This window comes from Limulus polyphemus, unplaced genomic scaffold (genome assembly GCF_000517525.1).
Source record: "Limulus polyphemus unplaced genomic scaffold, Limulus_polyphemus-2.1.2 Scaffold450, whole genome shotgun sequence".
Classification (NCBI taxonomy): Eukaryota; Metazoa; Arthropoda; class Merostomata; order Xiphosura; family Limulidae; genus Limulus; species Limulus polyphemus.
In genome coordinates this window covers 547,570-566,890 of record NW_013666060.1, presented here as the reverse complement: position 1 = coordinate 566,890, position 19,321 = coordinate 547,570, and the positions used below count along the sequence as shown (strand labels likewise).

The window sequence follows — 19,321 nt, the reverse complement described above, 5'->3', positions numbered from 1 at the left end:
TATGTTATTTAAATATATATATAAAATATATATATATAATAAATATGTTATTTAAATATATATCTATAATATATATATATATATATATATATATATTATAAGAAACATGCTATAAGAAATTCACTTGTATATATATACATATGGCCCTTGTGTTGTACGAATTTCCTGGGCCTCCTCTAACTTCTTAACAGACCTGCTCAAATGTTAAATGAACTAATCCTCAGCTGACTGATTAATTTGGTATTCCAATGACCTTTTAAACAGCATGGAAGTGTGGTATAACTGACTTTCAAAGAGGACAGTTTAGCAGCTTAACTAACAGATACTTTCATGATCTAAGTTATATAACTTCAGAGTCATTATAGAATGACAATTATCCAATGAGTCTCATCATGTCTATGTAACAGTAGTTGGAAAATCATCATGAATGAGTGAGACCACCATGCTTTATGTCAAACTGTGTCCTTAAGGAATGGTACCTAATTCATCTGTGTACCTTTCAAGAACTTACAGATGTCCTACTTTAAAAGATTGAAGTATTTCTAACAACCAAATGTGGAACCACATGTTAAGAAGCTGATTCCACTGGCTGTTTCTAATTTTTTGACCAACTCCTATCAATGTACATAAAACATTCTGTCCATAATGCTAGTTATGACCTAGACCTAATGTGTTTCAAAGGATCTTGTTCATATTATTTTTGTTTCATAAATTCTTTGAGTAGAATTGAGCATTACCAAAAACTTACTTTTTAATAATTATTTTTTAGGTTACAGCAGCAGTGAATAAAGAAGGTGTGAAACTTACCACTGTATTAACAACCCATCACCACTGGTAAGAAACCTTAGAAAGATGTGAATTTATTGAATGTAGATAGGTGATTTAAAAATTTTATTTTCAATATAGAAAAATGCAGTTGCAAATACATCTTTTTAAATGTCATTAATATAATCTCAATTCATAATATAATAAATTAGGATACAAACTTGTTTAATCAAGTCACTTTTTTTTGTTATGTTATAAACACTAACTTTCAGTTAAAACATTTTAATGAAAACCACAGTTCAAACAACTTAATGAAATTATTGTTACTCTTGCCATGATTTTTAAACAGTGAATAGTATTTTATACCAAAAGCCAGCTATGAGAAACTAGTACTGTGCCCTTCAGCCTCTTTACATTCACAATGGATGCAAGACTAGTGTTACATAACAAATGTATGTACACTACATCACATTTTACTCACTTTTCACTCATACCTACCAGAAACATTTCTATGCTTAAATCCGTAATATTTGTGAAATTCTAAGTTTCATTTTAGTCATTCATATGTCATGTGAAATAAATATTTTGTTTAATACTGACTTGTAATTGGTTTATTATATCTTAGTATGTGAAGAGGAACAAACATTGACATGCATATACTGAGACTGATTGTGCATAACCTAATAATTGGTATGTGGGAAAGTATTCTCTTTTATGGTATATTTGCATTAGGAGTTTATGGACAGCGTGGTTATGACAGTTTTATAGTTATATAGTATCATCACTGCTCAGATACATTTGTGTCATAAATCCAGTCATTGTTGTGTTTGTGTCTTAGATAATGTTTAAAAAAAGATAAAATAAACAGTCCTCAAATTGTAAATTCAATTTGTCATCTCATTTAATTAATTTGTGTTATTACTATTCAATCTAAGCTAGAGTAATGGCAGTGGTTGTCTAGTGCAGAACACATGCCACAGGTAAAGACAACTGTAGGTTTGCCACAAAATGAAAGAAAAATTAAATCTAAGTAACACAACATTTTTGTGAATAACAGTGAACAGAAAACAAGGTATCGAAAAATTTTATGTATCATAGATTCCCAGTTTGATTAAGAAGATAAGTTCCATTTTAAGGGTAAATTATTAGATTGTACTGACAGTGATTCATCTGTGAACTGCATCTACCTTGTGGTAAGAGGTGTAAATTTCTAGGTATGCAACAAGGCTTTCAAATAGTCAGTATGATTATAATGTTGCACAGTTGTAGTGTAAATTTAAAATAAGTCTTTTTAGACAACCACATTTTGTATAGTGTCTGTGTGTTATGTCATCTGTTAGGTTTTGTTGTTTTTATAGATTGGATCTGCTGTAAGTAAAAAGAAACTTGATTTATTGTTATAGTGGTATTCTTGTGGAGATTTACATCTACATTTACATGAGAAGATTAAGAGCTTTTTACATTAATTTTTTTTTAAGTTTCCTTTTTTCCATTGTTGATCAGAGATGAATTGAGTCACATTCTGAACTTCATTAAAATCTGAATGTCTGTTCTGTACAAATAACATTAACATCAGTAGCATATCTAGATAATGGCCCAGTTTGCTAAGATATTGCTCATGTAATAAATCAGTGGCACTCCACCCACCTCTTTCCATTTATGGAAATGCTCCCTTATATACACTTACTTCTATATGTGATATGAATAACCAATCGGAAGCTCAGAATGTCCCCTAGTGGCTTTCTCAGCCATTTTAATGGGTTTGGTGCCATTTCCTTCTTATCAACCAATATTTCAACGAGGTATGGTGTCCCTTTAGTCTGCTCGAAATTTCATATTATAATGGAATTCTATGGTGTCAATGTAATAATTTATGATTTCTTAGTTATTCAAATGTAGATATATATATAAATTATTTTGTTTCATATCCTCCACGTGCAAATTTTTTAAAGGCTTAGCAACCTATGTCAAGCAGCAACCGAGTACAAAGTTGTAACTAGAATAGATAATTGTTTGCTTTACTTCTTTATTTACTGTTCTATGTTTTAGGAAAAATAAGTTTAAGAACTTATTTCAAAATAGCAATAATCTATATACATATATAATGTATAATAATTGAAATGTGACTATATTTTACAAATAACTAGTCTACTAAAGCACAGTCAAGACAAGTTTCTTTGTACAAACCAAAGGTCAGTTTTATTTGATGTGGTAACATGAGTGCACGTGAGCCTCAGTAGTGTATGGGGTTAGGTTTGTAAAAGTTGACTGAAATGACTTATATTTGCCAGGATATACCTAGTTTCGAGAAACTTGTTCAGAAGCTAATTCACTATGCCAGGTACTACAATACATTTTGTTGAGGATGGGGTCAATTTTACTTTGTAGGTTGCTCTCACTTTCTGTACTAAAATCTTAGTTATGTCACCGACAAAAACTGATAAAAAAAAGCACAGCAAAACTGTATTGCAGCATGCCCATCCTCTCAGAGCAGATGACTTCATAGATAAACATCCAAAAACTGAAGCTTTGGCAATACCACACTATACTTTTGAGAGAAACACAAATTAAACATTGATTTAAGGCCTCAGAACAGAAACCATACTACCATTCACATCTAAACACTAAACAACTGCAACCCTGAGAGATTCAGTAGTATTGAAAAGTTTTATATATTGTATGTGTTGTAAATATTTATATACTTGTACATAATCACAATTTAGTCTTAGGACTTTTGTATGTATTATGTTTTGTGTGAAATTACTAAAGTACTAAAAAATATATCTTGATAAGTATCAGAGACAACATGGATGTTTCAATATATACACTGAAAAAGAAGATATAATATCTTTATTGCTCTTTTAATTGTCAAGAGGATTTTTAAAGGGACCATGCTGGAGGGAATGAGAAGCTTGTGCAGGCAGTTCCAGGACTGGCAGTCTTTGGTGGAGATAGCAGAATTGGTGCTTTAACTCATTCTATTAAACATGGAGATGAATTCAAGGTAAAGAATTTATTTTAAAACAATTTTTCTGTTATGTCATTCAGTATTAGCTGAGTAAGTTTTTGCATATATGTTATTTTTTGCAGGTAGTTTTATGTTAATTTTGCTCAGCTTCTGTGTTCTTCAAACACATATACGTATAATGATAACATAGATTGAAATTACCTAGAAAAGTGAATAGGATGAGAAAGTGGAACATTCTATAGTTTTCCTCTGGGAATTTTGTCTTATTGTTGCATAAATGAAAATAAGGTAATTGAAGATTGTTTTGCATCATCCTTTTATTAAAGTGATTATTTTTCTTAGAATTGTATCTGTTATCAATTTAATGGATTTAAAAAGTTGTTGATGTGGAATTAAGTCTCTTATGTTGTTCATTGACATCATAAGGATTAATTTACACATTCACAATAGCAAATGTTTATAATGACAATGGTAATATAAAATTTAGTTTTTGTTCTGCAGATGTACAGATGCAGAAGAGTTCACTAGGTTGTTGTCAGTTATTGAACTATTTTAGCATTGTAATAGGCAGACATACTGGATGTTTTCTACCCTATTTATTAAATTAAAGTTCCCATAAAATTTTTCACAAATTTTGTACATACAAGTACCTTTAGTTTTATGTATAGAACATTGTTAAGAAAGTTGCTTAGTTTCTTTTGACCTACTCTCATATTGTCCTGGATCATTTATGAGAGTATTTTGTTGTGAGAAAGACTTCTGTAAAGGTGAAAATTGTAAGTTGTAAAAGTAGACAGCAGTCCTTTCCACTGACAGGTCAGGTGATACTTTCAGATTTTAACCTTCCTTATTTTTCATTGGGAATGACCAACAGTGAAGTAGGTAGCACACATGTCCTGGAAATAGCAGCATAATTGCTTCATGTATATTATGCTATGTTTTTTCTCATTCTGGAACATATGCTGCTACTTCTTTGCAAAAATCTCTGGAATCTTCAGTAAAGTCTTTGTCCTTTGAATACATTTCAATTCTGTATAACATTATCAACTGAAACCTCCCATTACCCTGTGGAATCTATCCAGTTATTCCAACAGAAATCAATGCACTTGAAAATACCACAACATTAAGTTTTAAACTGCTTATAATTTATACTTTCAGGGATGTTTTTTGTTTTGGGATATATTGCATTAACTTAGAAAGAATACATATATTAAACCTTCAAAGTATAATTAAACATACTTTGTAGAAACATAAATTTTTAATGGAAACAGTACTTCCCACCATTTTGATTAGGTGGGATCACTTCAAATTCGCTGTCTCTTCACACCATGTCACACCAGTGGACATATATGCTATTTTGTTACTGGAGAAAAAGATGAAAACCCACTCGTTTTCACTGGTAAGTGTTGTTTATATTATTGTTTTATAAAAATTCCTTTTAAAACAGTGATTAAAAACAACAATACTGATTATGAATCCTGAAGTAAATACAAAGTACTGTACTTCTAGTATGAACTTCGGTAAGTTTTTATTATGTTTTATGTCTTCAAGTTAGGAGATCCATCAGGTTTGTCATCTAAATCATTGTGTATGCTCAACAAATAGATAATTTTAAGGTCAAAAGTTAAGTTTAATTCTAGTAATGATTAAAAAAATTAGAGCATTGAACCTAGCTTGGAATACATAATTTATTTATATAGGCTGTGGAAAATAGAATTTCTGCAAACCTTGAAAATCAGGAAAAGTTGGGGAATTGAGTGTAGGTCATGAAAATAAATTTTTCCATGTTACAGAAGATGAAATAAATGCGATATGCATGCATTTTCTACCACTTTGGCTGCTAGATAATTTTAAAAATTTTCAGTGTTTTAGGGTTTATTCTTAATGTAGAACATCGATCATAGGAAATAATAAGTTTCTCTTGCCTTGGTAATTTATGGTATTTTGACTTACATAGGTTGTTATATGTTTTACTTTGGAAAAGAGCACTGTGTTCTTGCAGTGAATCCTTGGACATGACAGTGGCCCTTAGTCATGTGAGTGGCACATGCACCTGGGGAGAGAGATCTTTGTATATATTACATTTTCTTTCTTTTTCTTTAAGACATACATTACTTTTTTGTAAATTCCTTTTACAGATTCATATTTTGAGATTAGCATAGTTATTTAGGCTTATAGAGAGTGAGAGAGAGAGATGTCAATACAGATTGAGTGTGTTTGAGATAGAGGTTCTTCAGAATTGCAGATTGTGTTTATCACAGCTTTGACTTTAGCATCAAAGAGCTAGAGTTGCATCGATAAGAGAGCATAAATAAAGCTCTCTATCTCTTCCTCTCCTGTCCCACATAAGCACTTGTTGAAGCATTTATCTTGATTTTTATTGTTTTTGTTATAATAAGGAATGTAATTGTTTAAAACCCTGTATCACACCTCTTTATTTTGTGTAAAAACTCGGTCAAAGGCAGAGAAAATCAAAGCACTGCTTTATAATACAGTATCTAACAAAACCTCCTATTTTTACACTTTTTGCAGCTTATTCTGAGTGAACTCTGGGTCATCTGAGAATACAACGGAGTAGGTAGGAAAGAGAAACTTTGGTGCCATGACCATGTATGTTGTTATTGCAGAGGTCAGTTTTATTTGGACAAGTATCTTGTCTGTGCTCTTCAGGCTCTTATAACATTGAGTTAGAAATTTGCAAGAGAATGGCATTTTTTGGTGAAGGATTTATGGCCAGGAGGAAGAAACAGCTACTGAGGTAAGTGGTTGTCAGAAAGAACCATCAAGTTTAGGAAAAGTCATCTTATAGGCGTTGGACATTTGACGATCTTATGAAGGTCTCTGATGAACATCTCTCTGTAACCACAGCCTGCAAAGAACTGTTACTATCTGGAGCACCCTGAGTGCCTTTGAATGTTATTCCCTTCTATTGATGTCTGGCTTTACTTCACTTCATGGGTGACTTATTCAACTGAAGATAATTGTGGTGGTGTGAAGTCTGGTGATTTAAAAAGACTGATCAGGGCCATCTCTATAGGACCTATAGGTGACTGACAGCCAGCATAGAGCCACCCTGACCCAGGTCAATTCTACTTCTTTTTTACGAAAGACCATGGATGCCACTGCCATTGGTGGATGACATTCCTCAACAGGAGCCATTTTGCTGGTAGATGAAATGGCAAATTCAAACAAGTTAAGATGGTGATCTGTGGGGCAGCTTTAAACTTCTCTGAGCTGGGAGGTTTACTGCCAGGGCTACCACAGATCATAGGAGCCTGAACCATTTGGTGACTTGCAACTAGTATCTCACTATTCCATAAACTTAGAATGCTGATTTAACACTCATCTAAGTACAGGGGGTCCTACTTTCATAAACATATTAAATTGGCCACTGTCTGGAATAAACAGATCCAGGGACAGACAGTACTATGCTTGATGCTGAACCTCTATGGTTCATTATTTGATTCAAACAACTATTTGGATAAGTAGAAGCATCTTCATTCACAGCTGCAATGATTGACCAAGATGCTGAGGTTGACCTCGTGGCTGAAATAACATTCCACCTAGGATGGTAATTTGGTTAACAAACTAATGACTAAAAGGCCCTTTGTGGCCCTTATTTTCTAAGCTATTGGATGTTACTATCATGATGATAAAAAATAGGGAATATCACTCGATTACCAGTAAATTAGGACAGTTGTCATACGATTGATGGGATCCAAATGGCTTTGCAACCCTTACTTTCCAAGTTATTGAGCAGAGTGTCACTCATTATATCTATAGGATATAAATTGATAGTTGCTTGATTACTGCACAGTTAGGATGGCTAGTGCTTGTAGATGTAATGCTTAGAATATCATCAGTTTGCACAACTGGAGGTGTTGGTTAGGAATTCAAAAGCTTGGCTTGAAAGGGTATTGTGACCTTTACTTTACAAGCTATTAAACAGATTTCCTTGATGAAGAAGTCATCTGATGTTTTTTGAGGAACACTCCTTATCTATATGAGTGGTGAATGTTCTCCAGGACCACCCATGAAATACTTGATTCTCAGTGCAAGTGAACATGCATAAGTCCTCCATGTACAGCTAGCAGGAGTTCTGCTCTCAGTCAACATAGAATATAAATCAGGCTGCAATGAATCTGAAAATGGAGTAGTTCTTATTTCATTGGATTTGTCTGTTTTTATTTTTCTGTGGTACTAACTGTAACTAGTGGACTTAATTGTGAGTGGTATTACAATAATTTGTTAGTTCAGATGCTGGTATTGGCAGTCCTCTAGGACAGTAAATATAATTTGCTGTGATGATTGTATGTAACTAAGATTGGATGAGAGTGTGATTGGTATATAAGGTAGTAACAGTGTGAATATTAATCTTGGCTAAGTCTTCATTAAGTTGAATTCTGCTAGTGGTTATTTATTTCACTGCTCATTGTTGATGGCACATTATTGTACTGCAATTATTAATGTGTAGTTTGTAGTGACAAATTATGAGATGAAGAGGTTTTTTCTCTCTCTGCTGATACTTAGTAAAATACTTTCTTGTGGAATTATGTTTTGTTTTTTTCAGTATATATGGATAGTTGTGAGACGTTTGAAATTGAAAAAAAAAGTTCTGAACAGAATGCTTTTGATTATAATATAAAGAAGGAATACTAAATGTGTTTGAAGGGCTAACGAAAAGTGTTTACATTAGCGTGGTTAATGCTTATGCCTAAGTTTACAATTGTATGCTTTTTATGGTGAAAAGATGTTTTATTTATTGAAAACATCATACATAGAAATAAAAAATAGTCGATAGAAACTAAGTAAAATGTAGTGGATTGTCAGAGACGACATGCAGATGTATGTCTAATGCCAAACAATTGTCATACCACTGTTACTGCTGTCGAGATACTAGTAAACGGTCAGAAAATTCTGGTTTATTTAACAACAGAAAATATAATTTGACAGCAAGCAACAATGGAAATCTAATAAATTAAAATGTTACTAAAAAAATGAATTCATTAAAATCTTTATTGGAGATCAAGAGAAGATCCTAAAAACTGAGATAGATTTGGATGTGACTGAACATGATTTACAAAATCCAATGGTACCTACTATGCTCCAAATTAAATATGTTAGATAAAATAAAAATGTATATAAATGAAATCAAAGATTCCATAAACTTTTAGTCAGTTAAGTATGATGAAATATCCTTAATACAAAGCAAACATGCAGAAGATATCAAGATATTGAAAATGGATATGGAAAGTTTGAAGTCTAATAACACTCAAAACAGTGATTTAACTTCAAAAATATTAATTCAAGCTAATGATCTGGAACAGTATGAATGAAGAAGCAATATAGAGGTACAGAATAATACAAGATAATGAGGAACTGAAAGATATTCTACACAAAGAGGTTGAAGAGTTTAAAATACTAGATTATTAAAAAGATGAATTATTAATGGCTCATAGAATATCTGTCCATAATAGTAAAATAATGGCACCTATAATATGTAAATTCAAAAGTATTTTGGATAAAGAGAAATGGTTGAAGAATAAGAACAAAGTGGTTAAACAGAGTCAAATCCAACAGAATATAGGTGTAGGCAGTATTTATATAAATGCAAATCTAACAGCTGCTAACAAAGAATGATTTGGAAGACAAGAACATTATTAAAAGAATATAAATTTATTTGGATGAAAAAATGGTAATGTGTTTGTAAGGAAATCAGAAACTGAGAATGTAATAAAATTAAAATTGAATTGTAATTTTGAAAATTTGTTGTAATTTATGGATGTTAATCTAAGAAATAGTGAATATACTGATGTAAATAGTAAAAAAAGTTGAAACTATATTGAAGGTGATATTTATAATTTGTTACATATTAATAATAATATTCACAATAGGTGGAATTATTTTTGAACACTTGCTGATGAAGTTTTGATATTGTTAGATATATTAATAATCACAGAGACATTTCTAAAATAACATGAAATCCAAAATTATAATTTGGAGACTATGAAAATATTTATAAATGTAGAAGTAGTAAAGGAGGAGGAGGAAATTTAATTTTTTATAAAAAAACATTTATCTATAGAATTAGTGAAATTAAGTTTAGAAGATGCAGAAATATTATCATTTACTGTTGAGGTAAATGATTATAAAGGTTTAATACTTCCAATTTACAAACCTCCAAATTACAGTTCTAATCTTTATGTTTTAAATTTGGAAAAATTTCTAAATGAATTAAAAAGCTGTAAACATATAGTATATCTTGGTGATATAAATATCAATATTAATGAAAAAATAATGAAAATAGTAATCTGATCAATGTCTATCAAACTTGTTACATTTTAATGGATTTCAACAAAATATAAATGTTAAGATCAAAATGGAGAAGTGGAAAGTTGGTTAGATCTTGTTTAGATCATGTGTAAATGTAAAAAGTTATGTGATCAAGGAAAAAATATCAGATTATAGTATGATTTTGGTTAATTTAAAAAGCAGTTTAAAGACAGTGAAACAAACTATGAAAAAGATCATACAAAATGTTTTAGTGATTAATAAAATTAGAATAAATAGTATTATAAATGATATAAACAGCTATAATTGGGAAGAGTTCTTAAGATTAAAAGTTCCTGAGATAATGTGTAAAAAACTGGTTTGTGTGTTAAATGAACTTGAATTAAAAAATATATTTGAGATTAAAATAAGAAAGAGGAATACACAACATAAACCTTGGATAGATTCTGATAGTTTGGAGTTAGTAAGAGAAAAGGATAAATTATGGCATAAGTATAAATGTTACAAGAATGAAACAAATGAAGCAGTTTACAATGTAGCATGTTTTACAAGAAAGGCAAAAAATTATTATATGACAAAATTTTCTGGCATTCAGGGTAAAATGAAAGAAACTTGGAAATGCATTAATGAATTAATAAATAATCATGTTAGTGATGAATCACTTGAAAGAAAAATAAAGCAAAATTTTATCAGTACAAATATAAGTGTTACAGATTTAGTAAATAATTTTAATAGAGTTTATATATAAGATACTTAAAAAGTAACCATAATAATAATGAAAATAATAATACTTATGTCACAATTAGAAAAATTTATCTTCAGAGTGTAATCTCACAGATTAATACAATTTATTTCCCTTCAATAACAGAAGAAGAAGTTATTAATATAGTAAATTTAATTGATATTAACAATGGACCAGGAATTAATGTATGAAATTAGGATATATAAAACCATGTATTAATGTATTAGCAAAGGTTAAAACATGCCTCTTAAATTTAATTTATGAAGAAGGGAAAATACCTGATGATCTTAAAATATCAATGATAAAACCTATTTACAAGTCAGGAAAAAAATATTTTAATAATTATAGACCAATTTCCATTTTACCTGTGATTGAAAAAAATAATGGAAAGGTATGTTGGATTTTATTGAAAGAAATAACATTACAAACAAGTGTCAATATGGATTTATTAAAAATAAAAGTACCACTGAACTATTAGAAAACTTTTCAAATGATGGAAATTTACAGTTAGATAAAAATATAAAGGCACTTTTATTATTTCTTGATTTAAATAAAGGCTTTTGATACATCAAATCATAAAATACTGCTGCATAAACTATACATGATGGGTATAAGGGTAAGGTTACATAACTGATTCATGAATTATTTGAGTGATGGGGTTGCAATAACAATAATTGGAGAAATAATAAGTGATTTGATGACTAAAATATGGTGTTCCACAAGATTCTATTTTAGGTCCCCTACTATTTAATTTACATCTTAATGATATTGTAAATATAGATGTAAAGAGTAAAATATATCAGTATCAGATGATACAGCTTTAACTGTAACTCATGTTGATGTGGAAGTTGGCAAAGAAATTTTACAGGTTGATTTTAATAAATTAAGGTATTGGCTTAATATAAATGAAATATATGTGAATACTGATAAAACAAAAACTATGATAATTCACTCAAAATATACAAATATTATTAACAAAATTTTTTTATAGATTCATGATCAAAGATGTTGTAATAAATATAAATATTTATTTGTAGGTAATAAGCAGTATTCGGATTGTAAATGTACATATATAGAAAATGTTAATAATAAGACATACTTAGAGCTAATTACAGATGATGCTTTCAGTTGGTCTAAATATAAAAATATTAGTTGCAATAAATAAGACCTATTATAGCAAAGTTATGGAGGAGACAATGTTTTACCAATTAATATAAAAAAATAACTTATGTATCTTTAGCAGAATATGTTACATGTTATTACTTGACAATATATGGTTAAACAAGTAACATTCACCTTAAAAAAAATTTGAAAAAGAATGTTTAAGATGATAATTGTAAATAAAAATGACAAAACTTAATGCAAATTTTACATTAATAAATTAAATTATAAAAAATCAGTTATTTTATGTAAATGCACTTTTATAAATACATAATAATTTTGAATTCCTATTATAGTTTAAATTAAAGTACTAAAAATCATATTTATAATACTAGAACATAATAAAATAAGTATTATGAAATTCCAATAGCAACTATGGAATAAGAGTAAAAGAGTATAAAATACCATATATAATGAACCAACTCCCCAGGGAGTTATGGAATATAAAGACAATTTCAGAGTTTAAAAAATTACAAGATTGGTTATTAACTGATGTTCATAGATAAAGTGATTAATATTCATTGAACAGCACTTTATGCTTATAGGATTAATATTATCATTAATGTAACTTTTTCAGTATCTATGTTATTGCTTGTTTGTGATAAAAGTACAATAGTATTACAGGATATGTTTTTGTGTTATGTTCAATAAGTTGTTGATTTCAGATATACTTTAATATAAAATGATGATTGAGATAGACTTTTTATATCAATTTTGTCTTTTTGTGTTTTGTTTATTTATGTTTATAAATATATATAGAAACTTTTGGTCACAGTTATTAAGGAGTTTTACACAAATAAGCTGATTAAGCTTCATGGAAACTTCTTTATTTTCATATGTTTATTTTCTATTGATATATACATACACATATGTGACAAAAAGAAAAGTAAAGTATTCTTCTGACTTAAAAAAATTATAAAGATGTAATGTTATTAAATTACAATAATATACTTTATTATAAAGCTGTACTGATGCTAAATTACAATAATATTGTTTAGTTTGAAGTCCTATTGTTACAGCAATATGCCTTATCTTCAAGTTGTAATGTTATTAAATTACAATAATATACTTTAGTTTCATGTTTTAATGTTGTTAACTGGTAGATGACCTAGGTCTTGGTTACTTGTTTAAGTCTCACCCCCATTTTTTATTTTTTTTGCTGGATCTGGGTTCTGTTTTGTATAACAAAGAGACACTAGTAAAAAGAATATGCCTGGGTTCAAAGGTAGCTGTGGACCATTATCATGGTAATGACAACCTCAAAGAGCACAACTAAATTATGTTCATGGGTGAGATCTAGTGAGGCCTGAGTGTTGTTGCAACTGGGCCATTATGACTTCAACCTAATCTTTGACTAAGTTTTCTAACCAGTCAGAGTTAATTTGAACTTACTTTTTCAATCATGACTCTTTTTCTTGAACATCAAATTTAATCCGTATGGCTACAAATTTTTTATTCAACCAGCCACTTGTGGATCATTCTGTTTATGTTGCCAGTGACTCATGGTGTGTTATCAACAAAATAGAGGGTGAATATGCTAAGAGCTAGCTAGTTGGATATTTCATGGATGTGCCTGAATATAAATCAGCACTTAAGATCCTGGGGCTGACTTGGCTTTCATCTCTGCACAGTTCATGGATGAAGATGCCTTGTTGGATTATGCATCAGACATAAGAGATTTGACTGAGGCTGCTACTGGGCTCATTGTGAGGTCCCTAGAGTCCCCGACAAAATTGATGAACACCACCTGCCATGAGATTTCTGTAAAGAGATATCAGCTGAACTGGAGACTTTAACCAGATCATGCCAACTTATTTGTCAATGATCAGGCTCCCCACTACTTGACTGTTGAAGCAGATGCTGATTGCCAAGCCTGAAGTCCACCAGTCAGAAATGTCACTGCAAGTGTCTACTTAGGAAATGCACCATATGAAGAGTCAGTGCCACTTCTCAATGAAATTGTATAAATATTTCTTGGAAATTGTTCTTATTTATTTGTTTTTCTTTCATTAAATGAATATACGCATGTAGATATTTTAATCTTGATGTGTAACTTACATCAGGGGTGTATAACAATTTGTCACATGGAACTTGTCCTGTAAGATGTTTTAAAAATTACCTAATTGAGTTTATGATAAAAAAAATATTAAACATCTTCTAATTAGGATTAGCTGGTAAAACAGTATTTTTTAGACTTGCATATTGGAAATAAATATTGTTGTATTCAGGTTTGTGTGATAAAATATGCTAAACATTGGAGTAGTATCAAGGAAGAGTGACATGTTTATCAGAAACTGTAAAGACAAGATGCAGGCAATGTCAATATTCAGCTTTGTGTTAGCTGTTAACTGTTTTATTGGTTATATTTTCAACTAATATATCAAAAATATATTTGTGCAGTGGAAATGAGAACTGTTTATTATAAATGCTCTATCAGGTGAAAAACAAAATTGCATGAGGCAACCGAGGGCAACTTGTACTTATAGTTAAAAGAAGTAACACTATCTTGAAAACACAAGCTTCATTAAGGCATCAGCTTCATCACTTTGGCTAATTTTAATTACTTATATTGTAACAGCAGCTGTTGTTTGTGACGTATTGGCAACTGCTGTTGTTGACTTTATAACTAAAAGTGGAACTACAGATACAGTATGGCAAAAAACTTTTTTCACAAATGTGGATGTACTTGTTACACATTAGCAAAAATAATAATTTAAACAATTGCATCAAAGAAGTATAAAAGTTAACCTTTTTCCTCTGTTCCGTGAAACATTGTCACAGCAGGTGCAACAAATATTCTATAATAAAATTGGAATATATCAAGTCCAGTGGACAATTATTAAAAGAGAAAAAGCTAGCTGATATTTTTTCTTAAATGATTCATTGCTGTGAGACTACATGTAGTTTCAGCTGAGTGTAGTCGAGTACAATTGTTGACTGTCGCGGCAGTTAGAAAAAGGATTTTATAATAAAGCCATTGGGTATCTCATACTATTATTCTCAAGAGAGAGAGAGAGAGAATGGTGACAATCCAGGTTTAGTCTTTTCAGTTAGGAAAATACATTACTGATTTTTGCCACTTTTCCTTTAGGAGACACAATGTTTGTTGGAGGCTGTGGAAGGTTTTTTGAAGGAAGTCCTGAACAAATGTATCAAGCTTTAGTCAAGACTTTAGGAGCACTACCAGATAACACAGTAAGTTAGTAGTATTACTGTAACACTACCAGATAACACAGTAAATTATTAGTAGTGCTGTAATACTATCAGTTAACACAGTAAGTTAGTAATAGTGCTGTAATACTATCAGATGTACAGTAAGTTAGTAGTATTACTGTAACACTACCAGATAACACAGTAAATTATTAGTAGTGCTGTAATACTTTCAAAATTGTGATATGTGAGTACAGTAAAAACGTGTGTCAAATGATTTTACTTTTTAGCTATAGTCATCTGAATAATTATATAATCTGAACTAACATCTTTGTGATTTTTCATTTAGAACATGTTTTAGCTAGAAAATGATGTATATTTATTAAGGTATCCATCACATAGCTTGATGCTTTATGAAATATTTTGACTCAATGAAAAAAAGATTTGGTAAAAAAGAAAAGCAAACAAAATATATATTGTAACTATATATATTTATAGTAACTTTGACATTTAAATAACTAAGTAAAACTTGATTTAAGTGTTATAAAGGAAAATTACATATAGGTGATTTGGAATAATATGAAATAACCAATTTAAGTTTGCATGTTTCAACAAAAGTTGTATGTGTTGTTCATTTTTATATCACTGTTTAGTCATAATGAACATAAAAACAAAACTGGGTTAACTATGTTTTCACTTATGCATGATGTTTCTGTTCTATTATACCAAAAATGTCAAGCCAGTGAATGTCCAAGAAACTCCATGATTTATTACAATTAAGTTGTGAACTCTGGATGCCTGTAAAGTATGCACTGCCTATACTTATATTAAGATAAATAAATTATGAGACTGAGGACAGTAGGTCTAAAAATGTCATACAAGTAATTTTTGAGTAATACTAAAAGATGAAGGAATATCAAATCACAAAAAAATATACTATGAAATCATAAATGACCTGTTTTAGTGACTGAAACTGTGTAGCAAAAACTACAAGAATAAACACTGCTAGTGCTGTGAATGATTTAGAAGACACTTCTGTTAGACTGTTTAGTAGAGCTTTAAATTGAAATGCTTTGATCTGAAACAGGTTTGTATCAATTGAACTATAAAATGTAGTAGCACTTTTGAATAAGAATATCAAAATTGTATATGTTAATATCAACAAACACCTGTTTCAATTTTCTAACCACTTTTTTTCGGTCTTTATGACATCAGTGGTAAGCAAGTTTTTTTTCATTTCTGTAAAAGTAAATAGGAATGTAAGTTATGCATTATCATTGTAATGAGCCCTTATTTACAGGTACAAATAGCATTTATATAAATACCAGGAATATGCAGTCAGTAACAATGATGATTCCACATGAACTTTCCTTGAGTTGATAACCTGTGAAGGAATAGATACTGAGACCTTGTTAATATAAAATCACACATTGTTTATATTAAAGTTTCTTGATATGATTATAGTCCTTTATAAATCTTTCACTCTAAAACCCTTGGTTAACTGCTTAGAAATAACCAAAATAACCACTTACAAACTGTAAGCTCATTGTCTAATGGCAAATCATTACAAGTTTCAAACATCATAAGGAAATGTAACTAACTATGAGGGAGAGGAGACTTGATACATTGGTGAAGGAAGGATAACTAGGCTGGGCTGGATTGGACTCTCAGGCTGTTATCTGGATTTTTTCAATAATTTTGCTTTGCTGTTGGACTGCTTGTTGCACTCTCTATTCATTACTACAATTTTTAAACTAAAGTTTTGGTGGTCAGTTTTAGCTCTGGTTTTAACCTGATTGATAGTAACTTAAATTACACATCAAACTATTGGTGCTGGATCATAACAATGTTGTTCCCATTGGGTCATGCATCTGACATTTCAAATATGTCATCACCTTCTCATTGGTTGGTTTTGATGGGGATAGTGGACCTTGACATCTGTGCTAATTACCTTTGATCATACTGAGTTCTTTCCATTTCTCTTGATTGCTCACATATGGTTCCCATCAACACAGGCATTGTCTCTTGTAATCAAATTGGAAAACAGTATCACATACTGAAGAATACTCATTTTCTTCTCTACCAGAAGCATTGAAAAAGCCAAGCCCAAAATCTAAACCTATGCCCACATAACATTCTTTATGTACCTCACCTTAAGCTTATTATCAACTTTTTATAAGGATACTTATTAACTTTCTAAATTTTACTTTTGTTTAAGTAATTTATATATATTCATTAAGAACAATTAATCCATTGCTGTATACAATGGTAAAGTATATCTCATCTTAAGATTATTTGCAGTTTGTCATTTTCCTAAGTTCCTTTATTCAACATGCAAACATATTGATTACTGTTAAAATATACTAACTCTAGTTGATCTTCTTACACATCTATGTCATCTCACTTAACACTTCCAGAACCAGTTGTCTTATTCCAGAAGTTCCTCAATGTGTCAACGGTAAGTTTGTAGACTTACAGTGCTAAAATTTGGGGTTTGACTCCCCATGGTTGACAGAGTGCAGGTGGCCTATTGTGTAGCTTTGCACTAAGAAAACAACAATTTATGCCAGAATTGGTTAATGACAGGGTCACACCAATTTTTAATGCCATCTCTTCAAATGTGATGCTGTTTGTTAACCAGAATCACATAATAAGATCTATGAAATAAATGGAATATAAACTTGTTATTACACTCATCTCTTAGAAGTTTTTCAAATAAAATGTTTAGAATTGACAATTTAATTAAATTAACAAAATAACTACCCAAATAAAATTGATTAAGTTTTTAAATGTGTACACAATGTCTGTGATATCATGGAAGTAGTGGCTTTGCACAGCATGCTAATCAGCAGGTAAACATCAAGCAGAAAATGAGGTGAGATTGTTCACCTTACAAAAAAGATTTGTTATAGGTTTGTTGATTGTTTTTGATATTGTAACTGTGATGTCATTATATGAAATTTATACAAACTCTGTTTTAGCCTCAAATATGTTTTGATAATGCCTGATGAGAAGTAAAATTTATGAGTAGTGTAGACAAGGGAGTAATTTTTGTAATATTTTGTAATGTTTGGAGTTGCACGTCAAGAATCTGAAGTTTTTTTACATTTTCAAATTGACAAGTGCATGGAATATTTTATTGAAGAATTTTTTAGGGATATTTGTTAATTTAGTATCTTGTACAAGCTTTAAGAAACTTTAGCTCTATTCTTATAAATAGTTCATTTCTAACAAATAAAAACAGAAACATTGAAAGTTCATGCTTCTCATTAGAAACAAAAGAGATATTTTAGTTCTAGGTACTCCCTTTACATTTCATTGTGAGATTGCTATGCTAATACACTTTTTATCGTGTATATTATTGTTTTTCATTACTTTTATATTTTGACTATGAATAAGTTTGAATCAGAATATTACTTGCTGAGAATCTTTTTATATGTTTCAGAGAGTTTATTGTGGGCATGAATACACTGTCAAAAATCTTAAGTTTGCTCAAACTGTTGAACCTGAAAATACAGCAATCAAAGAAAAACTATCTTGGGCTCAAGTAAGATGTATTCTATTTTCTCTGCAAACAGATTCATTTTACAGGAGAATAAATAAATTGAACATCTTGGCTTGTAGTAACGTTTTTATGAAATCAGTTTATTAAAATGATTAAAAGTTATGTAATAATCAACATGTTACGGACTTAATACAGTGTTTTATACAGTTAATAATGATGAATATTTATTCTGGAAAAGTAGGTTAAATTTTGAAATGTTAAATAGTCTTTGTCTCTGATGAAATATATGTGCATGTGTTTATGTTTTGCTCATTATTTTCTTTCTTTTTTTTTTGTTATTGTGGTTTGTACTATCTGAAACCATTAGCTCAGCAATGTTCTGATATCATGTACTGTTCAGTGAATTCCTTCAAAAATGTTTATTATTTGTATTCTGTATCCTTTGTTTGAACAAATCTCACCATATACCAATGAAATCCTTCTCATTAACTCTTTCAGCACTGGCTCGGTACTTAGGATCAACCTCATAACCTTTTTGTGCTTGTTAGTTTTCATGTTATAATTTTTAAATTAGCTAGCAAATGTTAACAAAATATTTCATATTATCAGTAAACATTACAATGCTTTCATACACAAAATATCAGATTTTTTTATTAAGTCTTAAGGTTTGTAAAGCAATGTCTTTCTCATATCTTTTTTTCTTATCGCATGTTGCCTATCTATCATGCAAAGTAATATT

The 19,321-nt window shown here is 30.1% G+C and overlaps 1 protein-coding gene across 1 annotated transcript in view; it reads left to right on the top strand.

The window, feature by feature from the left end:
- The window catches only part of LOC106458358 (hydroxyacylglutathione hydrolase, mitochondrial-like), a 39,971-nt gene that overhangs the window by 12,877 nt on the left and 7,773 nt on the right, over positions 1–19,321 (top strand). The window contains exons 3-7 of the mRNA XM_013917866.2: positions 770–834; positions 3,652–3,769; positions 5,027–5,132; positions 15,019–15,122; positions 18,523–18,624. Coding sequence (XP_013773320.1) covers positions 770–834; positions 3,652–3,769; positions 5,027–5,132; positions 15,019–15,122; positions 18,523–18,624 — 495 coding nt within the window. The remainder of the gene's footprint in view (positions 1–769; positions 835–3,651; positions 3,770–5,026; positions 5,133–15,018; positions 15,123–18,522; positions 18,625–19,321) is intronic.